A 16909-nucleotide genomic window follows, 5' to 3' on the forward strand; every position below is an offset into this window, starting at 1 on the left:
GATGTGTCAGGGGAGCAATCTGTTTTTATTCCCACAAGTGACCTTCCTGCTGCACATCCACACCACATTTGCTGTCACTCAGCCTCCAGTCCTCCATTCTGTTCTGTGAACCCAGCTGGTGACACAGCTGAAATTCCTGAATTTCCTTACCAGGGAAACAGAGTCACATGTCTCAATTATTGGGCAAATTCCACATTTTCCCCCATTTATTATTTTTGGCACTGTTTCCCAGTTCCCCAGTCCCTTACCTATCAAGATAATGAACAAAACCAGCGTAAAAACATCTTTGTCTTCTTGATTCTGCCCATTTTTTCTTAGCTGAGTCTCATTTACTCATTTTTCTTTACCACTAACCTTTGTTCCCTCCAGTGCAGCAAACACCCTCAAACCTAATCCAACCTTTCCTCTTCTTTGCCTTTGTGGTCACATTTCCACTTGAGTCACATTCCTTATTTACAATGTTAAATAGCTTCCTTATATTCACATTTTATTTGGCAAATCCTACACATTTCTCTAGAGTGAGACCCTACTCTCCTCTCCTTTATTTTGTCTTCCAAACCCCCTCTTCCCACCACCTTTTGTTGCTGGGTCCCCTCTCTCTCAAGCATTATTAGAAAGTGACATTTCACACATCAATCTATTCCCTTTTTGAAAGCACGGAGTTTCAAATCTTGGTCTCACATCCTCCCACAAATATTGCTAAGGCTGTCACTGATTATCCTTGTATTCTTGCCCTTTTTTTTTGAAGGAAAAACATTAAATTCCTTCAAGCAATCTCCCTTCTTTATTACCTTCAGCAGCTGCATTCATTATTCTGCATTTATTAATTGATTCATGTTGCCAGCAGCTCTTGCCCAGTGAACATTTTGGCTACAAGGGCCTCTGCCCAATTCCCACAACAGAACCTCAAAGGCAGGGAAGATCCTGAAAATGAGGAGTTGCATGCAACCCATCGAGCAGGAGGCACAGAAGTTCACTCACCCCAGCAAAAAAGGGCTCAATTCTTCCCCACCAAGGTCTGGATCCCACAAAATCTCTCCTATTTGCTCCTCCTCCTGTTCCTGGTAAATCTAACCTGATTTCCTCATGTTGCAAAATCACAAATGGCTCTTGGGGAGCTGTGAGATTCTCAAATACATTTTTAAAATATTTTTTTTGTGTCCAGCTCCTTGTTTTTTAGCACTGCAACATAATTGGCAGCTGTTTCCCCTCAAAACCAGCAGCTTCCCTGTGTTTTTCAAACACCAAAAGCTGTAAGAAACCATGATGACATCTATTTATATTACATAACTGGAAGCCCTGAGTGCAAACTGCTCCCAGACACAACTTCCCCCTGCTGCTGCTCTCCCAGGCACCCTCAAGTGGAGAGGAAACTACCTTTAAAAAGGTTTTCCCAGAAAACTGGCTCACAGGAAAATCTACTTCCATCAAGAGCTGAGAGTGCCCCAAGTGATGGGAACCTCCATGAGAAGCTGGAATTGGAATTTTCCCCCTGGCCCAGCCAAGAGGATATTTCACAGAAAGCTTTTCTTCAGCATCAGGAGAGAAGGTGAATTTCAGGGGAACTTCAAATTAGAGATTGGCTCTGGCACAGGAAAAGGTGTCAGCAAAGGAAAGTGGATTGAGGGTGGGGGACCCTTTGTTCCACCCACAGCTCATGAGCCAGCAGAGCATCACTTTCCTTTTCCAAGTCCTGCATGACTGAAAGAGATTTAAAGTCCAGTAATGTGTCAGAACTGGGGTTATTTTACAGTAAATGATACAGAAAGGATACAGAAAAAAATGTTTACTGCAGTAATGATCATTTCCTGCTACTAAAAATAAGAAGTAGAATAGAAATAGAATAAAAACTAATAAAATAAAAACTTCTCTTGATGAGTAAGGCAGACAGAACTGTTAAAATTACAAAAAAGAAAAAAGTAAAAATAGTTTGTCAATGGACCAGAAGAGGAAGATTCTTGTAGGATTGCTTGCAACCAGATAAATGATTACAGAGGGAAACCCAAGATGACAAACAGATCTATTTAACCATGGTAACGGGCATAACAATGGGCAGCATTTAACATGATTTGGTGCTTCTGCATGTTTTTATTTCAAAGATGGATTAGAATGACAGAAAAAGGAGATTTTACTTCTCCAGTTAGGTAAAACAGTACCATAGGAATGAAGAGTAATGCACAGAACAACATCATTTAAATAATTTGATTCCCTCAAGTGAAAACTGTTCATTAATAGATTTCAGAGAATGAGGTGAATTGGTAATAATCAAGGACAGAGTTATTGGGTGTGAGAAATCCTACACTGATGAGTAGTCATAATGTGATTTATTTGATTTAATAGCAACTGGCTATTGAAATAAATAAATTAAATAAAGAAACGCACAAAAATACCAACTCCAAACAACGAAAATTCCCAATGCCAAAATGGGAACAGCACAAACAACTCTGAAACAGGTCTGAACACCCTTCTCTGAAGCAGTGAGGGCTACAGAAATGCAGTTAATAGAGCTGTGGGATCACAGCAAGGAAGAAGATGTTGACGTGTATTTTCCAAGGTTTATGAGCAGCCAACCTTAATGAAGTACACAGCCTCCTCCTGACTTGCAAAATCAGTCTCCTTTTTTATTTTTCCCACAACTAAAGCCATTGTTTTACTTATTCTCACAGCAACACCTTAGAAAAAAACATGGAAAGGACACCCGGTGGCCAATCCTGACTGGAGAGTGACACGTGACCCTCTACCAGTAACTGATAAAATATCCCCAGGTCAACAAAAATGATGCAAACAGAGGCATTTTGATTTGTGAGCAGCACAATGAGCCAGTGCTTCAGATCAGGCTCTGTGCATTGTCTCCAGGTAGCCTGAAAATGGCAATACACCCGAGGAATTTTCTTGTTCCATGTGTTCTTTGCTCTCCTGGGTTCCAGTAATGATGATTTTATGCAGGAAGTTATTGTGGTGGAGGTTTTACAGTGACTTCTGTGAGCCAGAGAGAAGCTGGATAAGAGGATCCATGTTAACCCCTGAAAGAATTTTCTACCAAGGTCCTTGACACAGAAACTAAGAAAGAAAGGAGGATAAATAACAGAAACCTGCAACTGCTTGTTCCAATGAGCACTTTTTTTGTTTCTAGTGACCAAAAGTATAAAATGTAAACTTAGGGGTTTTTTAAGAATGTAAAAAAAGCATGCATGCTAGAATAAAAAAAATTTGAAGTCTTCTGGAAATGGAGTGTGTTGTTTTGTATTGTCTTAACAATAACAACAGGTTATTGCAGTGATTAGGAAAAATGTGGGAACAGGGCTGGTGAGGAGCTGGAATGTAAAGAAAGCTGAGGATCCTGTGAGTGCATCCAAAGGAGCCACATCCCACTCCAGGAATGGCTTTGCATGAGTAAACACAGCAAGGAAGGGACCGGGGTTGGGGAGGATGAGGGAGCACCCAGCAGGGAAAGCTGTGCTGCAGCCCCAGGGCAGGCTGGAAATTCACTCATGTTGGAACCCTGGATGCTGAGAATTTTAAACTTTCTGTGCTTTAAGGCACAGACCCACAAGAGAACACTGCATTTGACCTGAGGCTGTGGAGAAGGCTTCCAAAATTGATTAACAGCACTGGGATTACAAATGTGCTGTTAGTTAGAAGTGTGCCATATCACAGGGTGGAAAACTTAAGAGTTTGGGGTTTTAGAATATAGAAATAAATATGAAGTGAGATAGAAGTTTTAGGGCAGAGGCAAGTTGTTATTTTTTACATTCTTCTTCCTTCCTCTTCATGGGTTTGGGTGATGTTTTGTGATTGGGCAGAAAAGTCCACATTGCAGGCTTCGAGGGATCAGTTATTGAGTCAAACAAGAAAATAATCTAAGTGTCATTTCTTAATTAGATAGTTTAGTCTTGCCTTCCTCTTCATGGGTTTGGGTGATGTTTTGTGATTGGGCAGAAAAGTCCACATTGCAGGCTTCGAGGGATCAGTTATTGAGTCAAACAAGAAAATAATCTGTCATTCCTTAATTAGATAGTTTAGTCTTAAAAGAGCTTATAACAAAAGATAGCCATTTTGTGATCATATATCCACACAGTCAGACTGTAGGGATCACTTCAGCTGGCATTAAAACCACTCCTGAATATTCACAACTTTTCTGCACTCAGTGGTGAGGTTCAGTGGGGGCTTCCAGCCCAACTTTTGAGCTTATTCTCTCTCCCATGCATGGAAAATATCCTGTAACTCTTATGAGCATGAAGATCCCAGCACACACCTTGCACACTCAGAAAGATTAGTCCCTTGAGCAGCTATAATATAACTTTTTCAAAAAAATTTTTTGCTGGTTGTTTTAAAGAAACACCAACAAATTAAAATTAAAAAAACAGGTAACAATTGTTAGGAACCAGAATTCCTTCCTGTACCAGAAGCAACAACGCGTTCTCAGCAACTTCCTCAGGAATTCTCACTCCTCTCTGGCCATTTGTTATCAGCTCAGGCAGTGATGATCATTAGTGCTCAGAGCATGAAAAACTCATTACCCAAAATCTACAAAGCAGCACAAACTCCTGCATTTCCTGGCATGCGTCCCCCTGAAATAAAAATGCTTCAGATTGTCAGTGATCTTAGAACAACTGCCCAGCAGACCTGGCTGAAAGCTGGAATTTCCATTTGCAGGGGAAGATCTGTAACAATGTAAAAATTATGGAGCTGGACCAAAAAAGCAGCAAAAGCAGCAGGAAACATCAAGGCAGAACACAAAAATGGGGAACATGGGGATAACATCAAGGCCAGGGGGTTCAGGGATGCTGGAGCTTGCACCTTCCATTAATTGCTCTAAATTTATTTGAACCTCTTGATACTTTTGGCCTCCTCATCTCCCAGTACCAAAAGTTATTTATGCTGTGGAAAAAAATTAGAATTATGCTTGTTTTAACATCAAAGCCTGAGTGCTACTCTGAGAGCACCCAAGATTTTGGACTCTGAGGAATAATATATTTAACCTTGTCATGAGTGCCTGAATTTTTATTACTTCCAAGTTATTCCTCTTTGTTGGTGAAGAAAAAAGATTTATTTTTTTTATCTGTGCAAACTAAAGGGAAACTTTGTTTTTGTTGGTTTTGTCTTCCACTTTATGCTATGTGACTTTATTGGCCTGGAGAGACAGGACTACATGCAAGATAAAATATGGAAAATCATATATTTATATGAATCCATTAATGTGTTTTTATTCTGTTCTCAACTGTCAACACCTGATTTATCTCTTGTCTATCACAGAAAATTAAACTGATGTGTTCAGATAATAAAATTTCTAGTGCTGGTGCTAGAATTTCTCTTTATTTTTTTATAACAGCCTATTTAAAGCCCATCGCTAGGTGAGTACAGTTGTAAGAGTGTTTTTGTCATGTATAATGCTCTGCATTATTAACATTTAATCTCCCATTTTTCATTGACATGTCACTAAAAAGCAGATTTCATTTCACAGTTTGATATTTACAGTGTAAAATGTCTTTATGAGTAGGTTCTTTAGATTTTCTCACTTTATGGGGAGATAACCAAACACTTCCAGAGATTATTTATGTCATTCTAAGTTAGACATCCAAAATAAGTCAAATTAATCATGACTTTTTTTTTTCTTCTTTGGAGTTTAAAGGCCTAAATGCAAATATTTACATAGAAAGTAAATAAATCATTGAATCCTGGAATGGTTTGGGCTGGGAGGGACCTTAAAGCCCATCCAGTGCCACCCCTGCCACGGGCAGGAACACCTTCCACCATCCTAGGGTGCTCCAGCCTGGCCTTGGACACTTCCAGGGATGGGGAGTCCACAACCTCTCTGGGAAATAAAGATCATTAAGACAGATAATTACACCCAAAATAGGAAAAATCTAACTGCTGTCAACTCCTCAACTAAAATTAAATAATCCTTTTTTCTTTTCAGTGCAATATGCACACAAAAATCCAAACAACTTAAACTTCCATGGAGTTTTCTGTTGTAAAAACCTGCTGATTTTTCTGTCAAATAAAACCAAAAACCAAAAATTGGGGCAGAACAATCCCAGGGAGATCTATTACTGGCTGAAATTCCATTATCTAAACCAACTCTTCTTTGTCTTCAGCTGTTCATCCAGAACTATGCCAGTTATGTAAATAATTGCTTACCATGCTGGTAACACTCTCTGAATGGTACATATTTCTTGAGGATATCAGCACTGAGTTATTTGTCTTGATATTTTTAATATCCTAAGAGAAGCAAGGTGACATAGGCAGCTAAATCGATTGCTGAAGATTACATAAACAAAATTCAGCTTGCACTTCTAAAAAAAAATTGTGCAAAGGTCTAAAACCACCTTCCATTGTGTTTAAAAACAGAAAAATTCCTATTTATTGTAAAAAAAAAAGGTACCAATGAAGTGTCTTACACAGTACAAGCTAGAGGAGAAACAGTACTTTAAAATGAAGTTTTGTGAGAAAATCACGGCAATTCCTCAAAACAGAACTGCACTTCATAAACCCTTCTGAAATTCTGGATCAGATCTGTAAAAATATTTAGGTAGTTTAAAATGCAAACAGGCACCCAAAGGAATTGTCATGTTCACTTTAGGCACAGCTCCCCCAAATAAAAACACAGATGATTGATTGGCCTTGTCATAATCCAGCTGGTAGGAACTGGGAGGTGATGAGGGAGAATATATCCTTGCTTAAATGATTAAATAAAATTTATCATTTTACAGCAAGCAAAGCAGTGCAGAGAGCAGCAATTATGAACCTACAGATCATTACTTGCACAAGTGACTTTACTAATCTGAACCTCTCTGTCGTAACCAGCTCAGAAAAATGAGAATAAATGGCAGGTGCCCTGAAATCATCACATAATTTGTGTTAAAGTACAAAAGTGGAGCCAAGCCAAGGGCTGTAGTGTTACTATAAGCAAAGGAAAGGAAGAAATTACAATAAAACCAAAAAAACCTCAATCTGCAAACCCTTGCTGGGATCCCAGCAGGTGAGCAACTGATTGTGGATCTCAAATTTGGACTAAGTTGCTGTTTTTTGCCAAGACAATGCAGAGCTGCAAGAAATCAAAGCTCCCATAAATCAGCCTCGTGCTGCTTTCAAGTGCAGCTGCTCTCTCCCTGTCACTTGTTTATTGCAGACTGGCAGGGAGCAGCTTCCCCTTGCTCCTGGGGCTTTTCACAGCAGTGAAAATTTGACTTTATATCCTGACCCACTGACACTCACAGCAGCACAGAAACACCTTCAGCCTGTGTAAAAACTCAATTAAATGCCACTGTGCCTGGGCAAGCCTCAGGGAGTTTTTAAGGAGGTTATGAGCACTTCCCATGAGTTAGAGTCAGAATATCCATGACAGCAATAAACTGACAGCAGATCTGTCATGCATTCCTTACAGCTACCTAAAAATGAGCTGCCTCACCCATTTTATCCTGGATTTTCCTTTTATCACTGACAGAGACTGGGGAAGTCATCACAGGTTATTCCCCCCTACCTAAGATACCAGAATTATATGAAATAAATAACCCTTTAAATAAGTCTTGCTTGAGCTGTCAAGGTAGAGAGAACAAAAAAACATCTTCAGACATGATACCTAATATTTAGATGGAGCATTTGATATCAGATACGGTGGATTGACCACTACAATATATATATAACTATACACACACACAAGAAAAGACAAGATTAGGTGTTTAAATCTGCACAACCCCCCCATATTTATCAGAGCAAACACCAGGACAGATTAAAAAGGCCGGAGATTGAAGCACACCGTGGATTTTTCTCCTTTTCCCAGCTCACTTTGCAGTTTATGAAACAAGGCTAGAGAGGCACTCACAGGTTGATGGATCTGGATAAGATGACAGACACAGTCAGGAGGATGCAGCCATAGGGACCAATTTCAAACTGAAAAAGAAAAGGTGTTAGTTTGGTGTTATTTTGCTTGTTTGTCTAGGATTTTTGGTGCTATTTTGTTTGTTGTGTATAAAATTTTTTTGCCCAGTTCTCCAGAAATGCAAATGGAACTGAAGGAATTGCTGTGATTTATGCTAAAGCTGAACTTGTTGCTGTGTTTGTCTAGGATTTTTGGTGCTATTTTGTTTGTTGTGTATAAATTTTTTTTTGCCCAATTCTACAGAAATGCAAATGGAACTGAAGGAACTGCTGTGATTTATGCTAAAGCTGAATTTGTTGCTGTGGTTGTTAAAATGCAAAACATGTCCATGGAGTGGCAGAAACATTTCAGAACACATTGTGTGAGAGTAATACACACAAAAGCTGGCAGTTGAAGCATTATTTGTTTAATTAATATATAATTAAATAGAATACCTGGTGAATATTCTGCTGTAGAAATACAATCAAGTCCTCATATCTTGTAGCACTGTGAAGTATTAGCTGGGAAGAAATTAAAGGAAAAAAGGTAGCTTAAAAAACAGCAACTCCTGAAAGTTGAAATGAAGTAGCCAAAACTTTCAAACTGCCTGGAAAGATCTGAACTAACAAAAAGAAATAAAGATCTAATGAAATCTAACTCTTACTGTTGTCACTTTTCATAGAATTACACCTCAAAACCTGATATATTCTGAATTTTTCAATGCTGCTTTTTGATGTTTTTTAAGTTTCTTGAACAGACACTTTGATTCAATTTTAAGCATTGTCTATGCAATGAAAAACAATCCCTAGGACAGAGGAATTCTGCAGCTTTAGAAGACACAGGATGGGCAGGAGGCTCAGGGGTTTGTACCTTTGTGGTGAGGCATTTACCACACTCAGAGAATATTTAACAAGAAATCCAGGAGAGCTCACAGATCCAGGCCCTCACTTCAATATTCTTTGCCTGTTTTTCCACCCTCAGATTTTTTGAGACATCCATTCCCTCATTTAGGAGGCCAAAAACATTTCCTGCAACCACTGAAGCCTGGCTGGAGGCAGCACTGCTTGCAAAGCCATCAGAGAGCCTGGGATGGAAACAAGGCATAACTGGAAAGTGTTCTGCCACTTGGAGCTTCTGGAGGGGGGAAAAAAGGCAAAGAATTCTGTGTAAGACAAGAAGAAAATAGAGCCTTTTCATGCTCATGGTCAATTGGAGGGGCCCACATTCATTTTTACTGTGTGTCATTAAAAGCAGGCAGAGTTTTTAGGTTTGGAAGCTAAATAAAGATTTTAAAAAAGGATTCCAGAGAGCCTAACTGCCCACAGCCACTGGGACAACTCAGAGCCAGGCAGGCTATGGGATTTTATTTCCTCTTGGGTTTTGGATCATAACTAATCTGATTTTAAGACGTTAGGAGAGCAACAGAAATCAGATTCATTGAAGTGAAACAGGGAAAGCAAGAAAGAGGATCTGGAGCATGGGAGTCACACAGAGCCTTACAGTTTCTAGGATTCCATCTGCCTTGTATTTCCCTGTGGGAGTGAACTGCTGTCTTCCTGATGGCCTGAAGGGGATATTCAGACAAAATTCACGTTAAAAGGAAGAAAATGGCATTCAAGAGAAATCAACACATTATATCAGCTGAATGATGTGCCAAAGATTTGCATTATTATTATTTGTAATGACTTTTTAAAAAAAGATTTCTTGTAAATAAGTTTATATTGCAAATCAAACTTCTACCAGTAAAACACTTTATTTTTGCTGTGCTCTCTCAGTCTAACATGAATTACAAATTTCTCCGTACAGAAAGACAATAAATATAAGATGTTAATGACAGTTTTTATTGAAAAATCTTTTTAGAGTAATGACATTCAAACAAGCAGAAGAACATATGTAAAATATCACAGAGGAAGCAGCTTTGAGATATAAAATATGTGAAATATCATTTGAAATGTCTTTGAATTTGCTGCTTCTATTTCAGATTTATGAAGGATTTCTGTGTCCCAAAGCCTCTCTGTTATTTTGCAACTATTTTAGTTGATCTAATAAAGGAAATTAATTATGACCACAAAATCTGACTCACTTAAAAATGTCCTTTAAGTTACAGTGCAGCCAAAGCTAGGGATCTAAAAGTTGGATGGTTTGTATACAAGCAGCCTAATTGCACTGCACAAACCAAGCAGGCAAACTCAGCAAAAGGAGCTTAATTCCAGCCATAGTGGAATATCCTGCAATACAGCAGCAGAATGCTGCATCTGGAAAAATAACTCTTAATAAGAAGATTTTGAAGGATCCCAACAATCAATTAAATCCATTCTATCAATTAAATAAAGATCCAGGATCTATCACAGCAACTTCTAAGTGTTTTGTCTATTCTGTCCCAGCTGCTGGGGCAGCAGAAATTACATTATGGATTGCTCCTTAGGGTGTTTTAGTTGGTATAAATGCAGCTTACAAAGCATTTCTATTGTAAATTAGGTAGATTTGGGACAGATAGAGGTGCAAGGGCAGTGTACAGTGACTGAAAGTGCTTCTCCTACTCACAGTGCCACCAGGGCTTTCTCGTGGCCCCCCGCACGCCACAGAATGTCAGCGAGAGCCAGGGAGAGGCACTTGGTCCTGTGAGCTTCTGAGGGCTGGAGACAACTGCAGTCCAGGAAATAAAGGAGAGAGAAAGCAGCAAAATGTCAGGGAAAACAGATTCAGGGCAGGTTTGTCCTTAAAAGAACAAAAGCATCTTCAGAGAGAGTTTTATAATGGTTAATAGCAGGGCTCTGGTGCGCTGCGTCAGAAAATCATTGTTTAGGTACCTCAGCTCTTCTACAGCTGAGAAGGAGACAACCTGGATGGTCAAAAATGCTGTGAGTTGGAGAGGCAGCTGGTATTGCCACTGGGGAGACATTCCAGGAGTGAAGGTAGAGCTGAACCCCACCTTTCCCTGGGAATGAGAGACCATGAGAGCACCCAGGGCACACCCTGGGCTGAGGCTGCTCAGCACCTGCAGAGGGAGAGGCCACCGATGTCACCACTGGGCTTTTTGGAACCATTCTCTGAGGATAAACCTCATTTCAGGCATCTAAGAAAGTGCTTTGGACCTTGGAGATAATCAGACCCAGTGAAGGGAGCTGTAGGGAGAAAAACTCTCTTCAGATTGCTGCAGAACAAACTGGGCACACTGGGTGGGTTTCTTGTCAAGTCAGAAGGAAAACAGGCGTTGGAAGGACATTAATTCACCAAAGTCAAGTGTTAACAGCTCTGTGCTGCTGTTTTTGGGGGGATCTCCATGAGTTTATGTTGCTCCTAATGAGGGTTATAAATAATTGTAAACTTGCCATGTCTGTGTGTTCTGTGACACTGCTCCTGTCACACAGGTGAATTTAAGTGATAAAATTCACAGTCTGCACTTCCAGGAGATCATTCCTTAAGGCAGTGTCTGATTTATGAGGAATTATTAAAATAAAATCGGTTTTATCATTAAAAGCAATGGATGAAAATGAGGAGAAGAGTAAATAAGGTATGATCAACAGCAGGAACTGGTTAAGCACAGATTTGCTATCACACCCTGATCTCCTAAAAGAAAGAGTTCTCTTCCACAGAATGTATTTTTAATTACTTGGACAAAAAGGCAGGTAAATCCTTCAGGGAACAATATCATATTGGCAAATAATGGACAAGAGAAGCTACTTCATCTTTAAATCTGTAATAACACTTCCAATATTCTCCAACAGGATTATGTTTTAAATTTGATTTTTAGTTTCTAAAGGCATTCATACTTTCATACATTCATTTCTTTCTGAAGTTTTTACTTCTTAACCCTTTTAAACAAATCTACACCATGATGTTTTTACCCACTACTAAACTTTCTCCTAAGTACTATCTGCACTAAAAGCTGCTTGCATTTTTTTTAAGATAATGTGTGCCCCAAAGTCAAGACCTAAAACATTTTAGGACCAGGAGGCTGAAAGTCCCAGAGTGGAGAACTGGCAGATTTGAGAATAAACCCAATATCCATGAGACTGAAGAAATGGCCAAAAACCCCATGCCCTGGGAAGAACATAACTGGAGTTTTCTCTAGAGGTTACAAGAATGGCAGTCTTTGAAATTCAGATTTTATCAGTTTTTGAGTGTTACCAGCATGGGAGATGAGGACAAAACCTGTTCCCACTGTTTGAGTAAAAGATCTAATAATTCAAAAGACTAAACAAGAAACACCAAAGATCAAAAAAATTAAACAGACTTTCAAGTTCAATGTCTCCCTTGAAAATAATGTTAATTTAGAAAATGTTTCCCTCTCTGAAGGATGTGAGATATGGGAAATAATTGGTGAGAGTTTTCAAGTTAAATAAAAAATTATAATCACAACTTTCTCTTATCTCTGCCTGTGTTCCAATACAGACACCCAGAAATTAATGGGAATCACAAGTAATTTCTGTGTCTGAGAGAGGCAGCAGAGGAAGAAGGAGACATGATAATTATTTCTTGAGTGTTGAAGAAGCCTGAAATCAAACACTTCCTGTGAAGTGGTAGATAATTTGAAAATCCAGGTTAGAGTCAGAAAGGAATATTTATCCTCTCATTTGAAGCTCTGAGACTTCCCTTTCCTTCTGCCTGCTGAAAGCTTCTGCCCATGGCAAACACTACATAAGAAAAGTATGTTTATCTCACAAATAAAAACCAAAAAATCTTTTAAAACCATGTGGATAATAAGGGGGAAAACAGGAGAGGCAAATTCTGCCAAGTAAACAGGATTTGTTGGAGATGGCACAAGTTGGGACATCCAGTTTAAAGAACCTGGCCTCCATCCACTTATTTGGGTGCCACAAAATTTTATTTCATGTATGATCTCTGAACCATGCTGCAAGAGGGAAATTCTCATCTCTGTTTTCACTAAGGATGACCTGAGACACAAAGGGACCAAGGAGCAGATGATCAAAGGCTGTCCTCAAAGCTGAAAGCAATTCTTGGTTTTCACAGCCAGAAATAATTCTTCTGTGGAGATCCCTGGTCATAAAATCTAAGTATGCACTGAGTTCCCTGTAAGAAATTTTCTGAGGTTTTTCCTTTATGTAGACAAGAACCTTGAAAAATCTGCCCTCATTATAATCTGAATTAGAATCTTAAAGTTTTGCAGGATAACTTCTGTCACTTCCCATCCTGGATGCTGAAGAAAAATAATGATCCTCTACAGGTACCTGTTTCTTTCCAATATTGATGAAAAATGGCCCAAACAATGAATATACATTAAGGGTAAGGCAGACAGCACCAAGGAATATTAACACATACCACAGCATTTTCCTACACACATCCAAACAGAAAAATGGGTATTTAAGGCCAAAATTTAATACAAGAGGAACATTTTTATATTGTAAGGTAATGAAGGATCTCAGCATGAAAGCTTCTCTTCAGACTAAATCAAAGTCAGGCTAATGGAGGTCACAAATAAAAGAAGGTGGTGACAGCATAAACCCTTTTTTTAAATTTTCCCTATTAAACATTTTGTTCCTTTAAGGCACAGGGAGGCTTTGTGGAATTAGTCTTTTGTAAAGGACTTAAAGTCTTATTGAAAACAAGAGGCAAATACATGAAAACCGGTAACAAAGTAATTTTTGAGGCATTATTTTCCATAATTTAATTCAGTAACCCATGTTCCTTTAGCAACGTGACAAGTACATCATTATTACAGCAGCCCAAGCAATTTCCTTGTCAGCAGCAACACCTAACAAAATTCCTTTAAAGCAAGTAGAAAATATACAGAATATAAATTCAAATTCCATTAAGGAGTCTAAACAGAAATGATCAAAATCAGTTACAAGAAAAAAAAAATCATTACAACTTTAATTTTTCAACCCTGTTGAGATTCTTAAGTGTCGAACACTGGATGAACTTCATGGTTTTTCAAACCTTGATTACTTTTTTGTTTGAAATCCAATTTCCATGAGGACCTCGAGGCTAAATAATTTTCATTGGCCTCAATTCAAGCTGTTTGGTTTTTGTAGAGGTTCTTGGGTTAATCACAAGCAATTACACAAATAAGACACCAACTTGTACATTCCTACAGTTCCATGGGAAGCAAACACAAGTAAATCAGAAGCTGCTTTCTTTCTCTGTCTCTCTCTGAAACAAAAAGAAGTTCAGTAAGTTCAAACTCAAAAGGCTCCTGAGTGGCTGCAGCAGAGAAATAAAATTAATAATAACAATAAAATTGTTATTTCTAATAAAATTATATATATATATATATATTTTTTTTTTACTTCTGTAGGCAAAACCCCTGAAGTTTCACTGCCTTACCGGGTGTCTTTGTTCCTGTTGATGTCTGCAAAGATCAGCTGCTGCAGGACACAGGCTTGGACAGCAGCCAGAACCCCACATGGGCCACCCTGGGGGAAAATGGGACACTCCATCAGCAAAAAACTGCTGGATGCTGGGGAAAACCCCTGGGAGCTCCCACCCAGCCCAAAGCCATCCTTTCATCCCTCTCTCTCCAGGCAGGGCTTTACAGTGCTCTCTGTGGCTCCGGGGTTTTGTGCAACCCAATGAAAATCAGGGTTTTTAAGTGTTTTTGTGGTTCTTGCCTATTTTTCCTGGAAAGAGCAAGACATCTATAATGTCAAAAGAAATGTGGGCTTTTGTTAAAATCTGGGTTACATGAACTAAAAACCTCCTGAACCCTACTGAGTTGCAGTTTAATTTTCAGAGAGAAATCAAATCTGAGTGTTTTCCAAGGGCTGAAAACAAGCCTTGCTCTTGTACCTCCCCTCAGCAACCTCCAGTTCCCACCTGCAGCACTAAACAAAGGTTTCAGGTTTCAGTACAGCACCTCAGATCCTCCCTCTCTCCCTCTCACTGGGGAAGAGAAAGAAAACCAAGAAAGTCTGAATCCTTCAAATTACAGTCTCAGAGGAAAAAAAATCACAATAACGAAAAATGCTATATTAACTTTCAATTTTATGGATTCTCAGGTTCTCCCTCTCTCTGTCTCATTGGGGAAGAGAAAGAAAACCAAGAAAGTTTGAATCCTTCCAATTATCAGTCTCAGAGTAAAAAAAAAAAAATCACAATACCAAGAAATGCCATATTAACTTCCAATTTTATGGATTCATAGCTGGTTTTGGGCTACATGCAGGACACAAGGCTGACATCACAGACTCCACAATGCCACCCACGAAACTCCTCTCAAACCCTGCAGAAGAAGGGGAAGGGCAGCCAGCCCTGCTGTTTTCACACAATGGGATTTAAAGATCAGTTTAATTCTCTGATTGTCCTAAGTGCAGCACCAAGGGAAGGGGACCTGGAGGTAAATGCAATATGGAAATTAGAATAGCTTAGATACTGACATCGCCTCATTTCTCATTTGTATTATACATACTCTGCTCCTCTAGATTTATTTAAATAACTGATGAGTGAATAATCTGAAATATAGCAAGGAAAAAAAGCAAGGTTTGTGTCAGTCTATCAGGGAGAGCCTCCTAGTCAAAAAAGAAATGACAGGATTTATTTTAAATATCTACTTATAGCACCACAAAAGCTTAACATAAGAAAGAAATGAACAATTGTTCAGCTGAATTGAATTTTGGAAGTGAGGAGGAAATATATGAACGAGCTGAAACAGGCACAATCTAAGCAGAACACCATTCCTGCACTGGAATTCATGGTGGGGAGTTTAATGGCTGGAAGTGATGAGATATCCTTTCTGCAGGCTGGAAACACCAAAGTAACATTTACTGTGGGCCAGTGACCACCAGAGCCATGGCTCCTTTGGGAGTTCAAATGAAGATTTAATATATTCTTTTTCCACTAGGCTTTGTGAGATAAGCAGCTTTCTTCTGAGATCACCAACCTAATGAAATGTTTAACTAGATGAGGTAAGTTAATTAAACATCTTAATGACATGTTTATTAGCCATCGTCCTTGCCTCAAAGCCTCTCTTCCTCTCATTTCTGTACAATGGTCTACTTCTTCCAGGCCAGATAGACTTTCTGCATCAGCACAGAGGCTTTAACGAGTGTTTTGGAAAAAGGAGCCTACAAGTGTTTATTGAATTCCACAGAGCCCTGCTCCTGAGGGGAGAAACCTCATGTGGACACCCCAGGAGCAGGAGCACAGCCCCAGGGCTGGCACAAAAGCATCACAAAGCTGGGGAGGATCCACTCTTCCAAGGGATCTGGTGGATTTTTGTGGAGGAGGTTTTGCAGCAGCTTCTGTGAGCCAGAGAAGTTTGATGGGAGGATCCATGTTTGTCCCTGAAAGAGTTTCCTGCAAAGGTCCTTGCCATGGAAACCAGGAAAGAGAGAAGGATAAATAAGAGAAACCTGTAATGAACACTTTGTTTGTCTCTTCTGACCAATGAGTAAAGTGGAAACTTAGGAGTTTTGTAAGAATGTATAAGGAGCATGCATGCAATAATAAAAAGGGTTTGAAGCCTTCTGAAAATGGAGTGTTGTTTTGTATTGTCTCCATCTCAACCATGACCACCCCAACTAGGACAGATTTTGGGGGGACAGCTCCATGACCCGGTGGCACAGGGGTGGTCCCTGAGCTGAGCCTGTAAAACCAAGGTGAGCAACACAGAGCAGAGAGGGGTGAAGCTCTGTCTGGGAGCCAGGCAGGGCTGAAAGGGAGAGCTCGGAGAAGTCACTGGATCAGAGAGCACCAAAAAATCTCTCTGGACTGGTGTAGTGGTTTTGGTTTGCCAATTTTAGATTTCCTGGCCAATGCACCAATGAGTGTGGTGGGTTTAGTGCCAGCCAAGAACCAGTGCACTCACTAGAATGTGCTAGAATGTACTTATTTCCTGCTGTGAGGTAGGATTAGGAGAAAGGCAAAGCAGGCTCAAAACTCTGAAAGGGTATAAAGAAAAATTTATGAACAGTGACCAAAAGAAAGAGTAATAAGAATCAGAAGAAAACTTTTAGGACATTTCCCCTAAAACTTCTTCTTTCTTACTGACAATGTAAAGAGACAAAACTTAAAATTTTCAGTTTACCAGCTCTAGAATAGTCTTTCTTTAGTTCACTTAGGGAGAGAAGTCTTTCTTGTTAATGTTCTGTG

The 16909-nt window shown here is 39.4% G+C and overlaps 1 protein-coding gene across 2 annotated transcripts in view; it reads right to left on the reverse strand.

Moving 5' to 3' along the window:
• The window catches only part of MINDY4 (MINDY lysine 48 deubiquitinase 4), a 70526-nt gene that overhangs the window by 30961 nt on the left and 22656 nt on the right, over nt 1-16909 (reverse strand). For both annotated transcript variants that reach the window (XM_039726614.1, XM_039726613.1), the window contains exons 9-13: nt 14150-14238; nt 10406-10507; nt 9362-9425; nt 8317-8382; nt 7826-7893 (exon numbers count right to left, since the gene is read on the reverse strand). In XM_039726614.1, the coding sequence (XP_039582548.1) occupies nt 7826-7893; nt 8317-8382; nt 9362-9425; nt 10406-10507; nt 14150-14238 (389 nt within the window). The remainder of the gene's footprint in view (nt 1-7825; nt 7894-8316; nt 8383-9361; nt 9426-10405; nt 10508-14149; nt 14239-16909) is intronic.

The sequence above is a fragment of the Passer montanus genome, unplaced genomic scaffold (genome assembly GCF_014805655.1).
Source record: "Passer montanus isolate IOZ18808 unplaced genomic scaffold, ASM1480565v1 scaffold59, whole genome shotgun sequence".
NCBI lineage: Eukaryota > Metazoa > Chordata > Aves > Passeriformes > Passeridae > Passer > Passer montanus.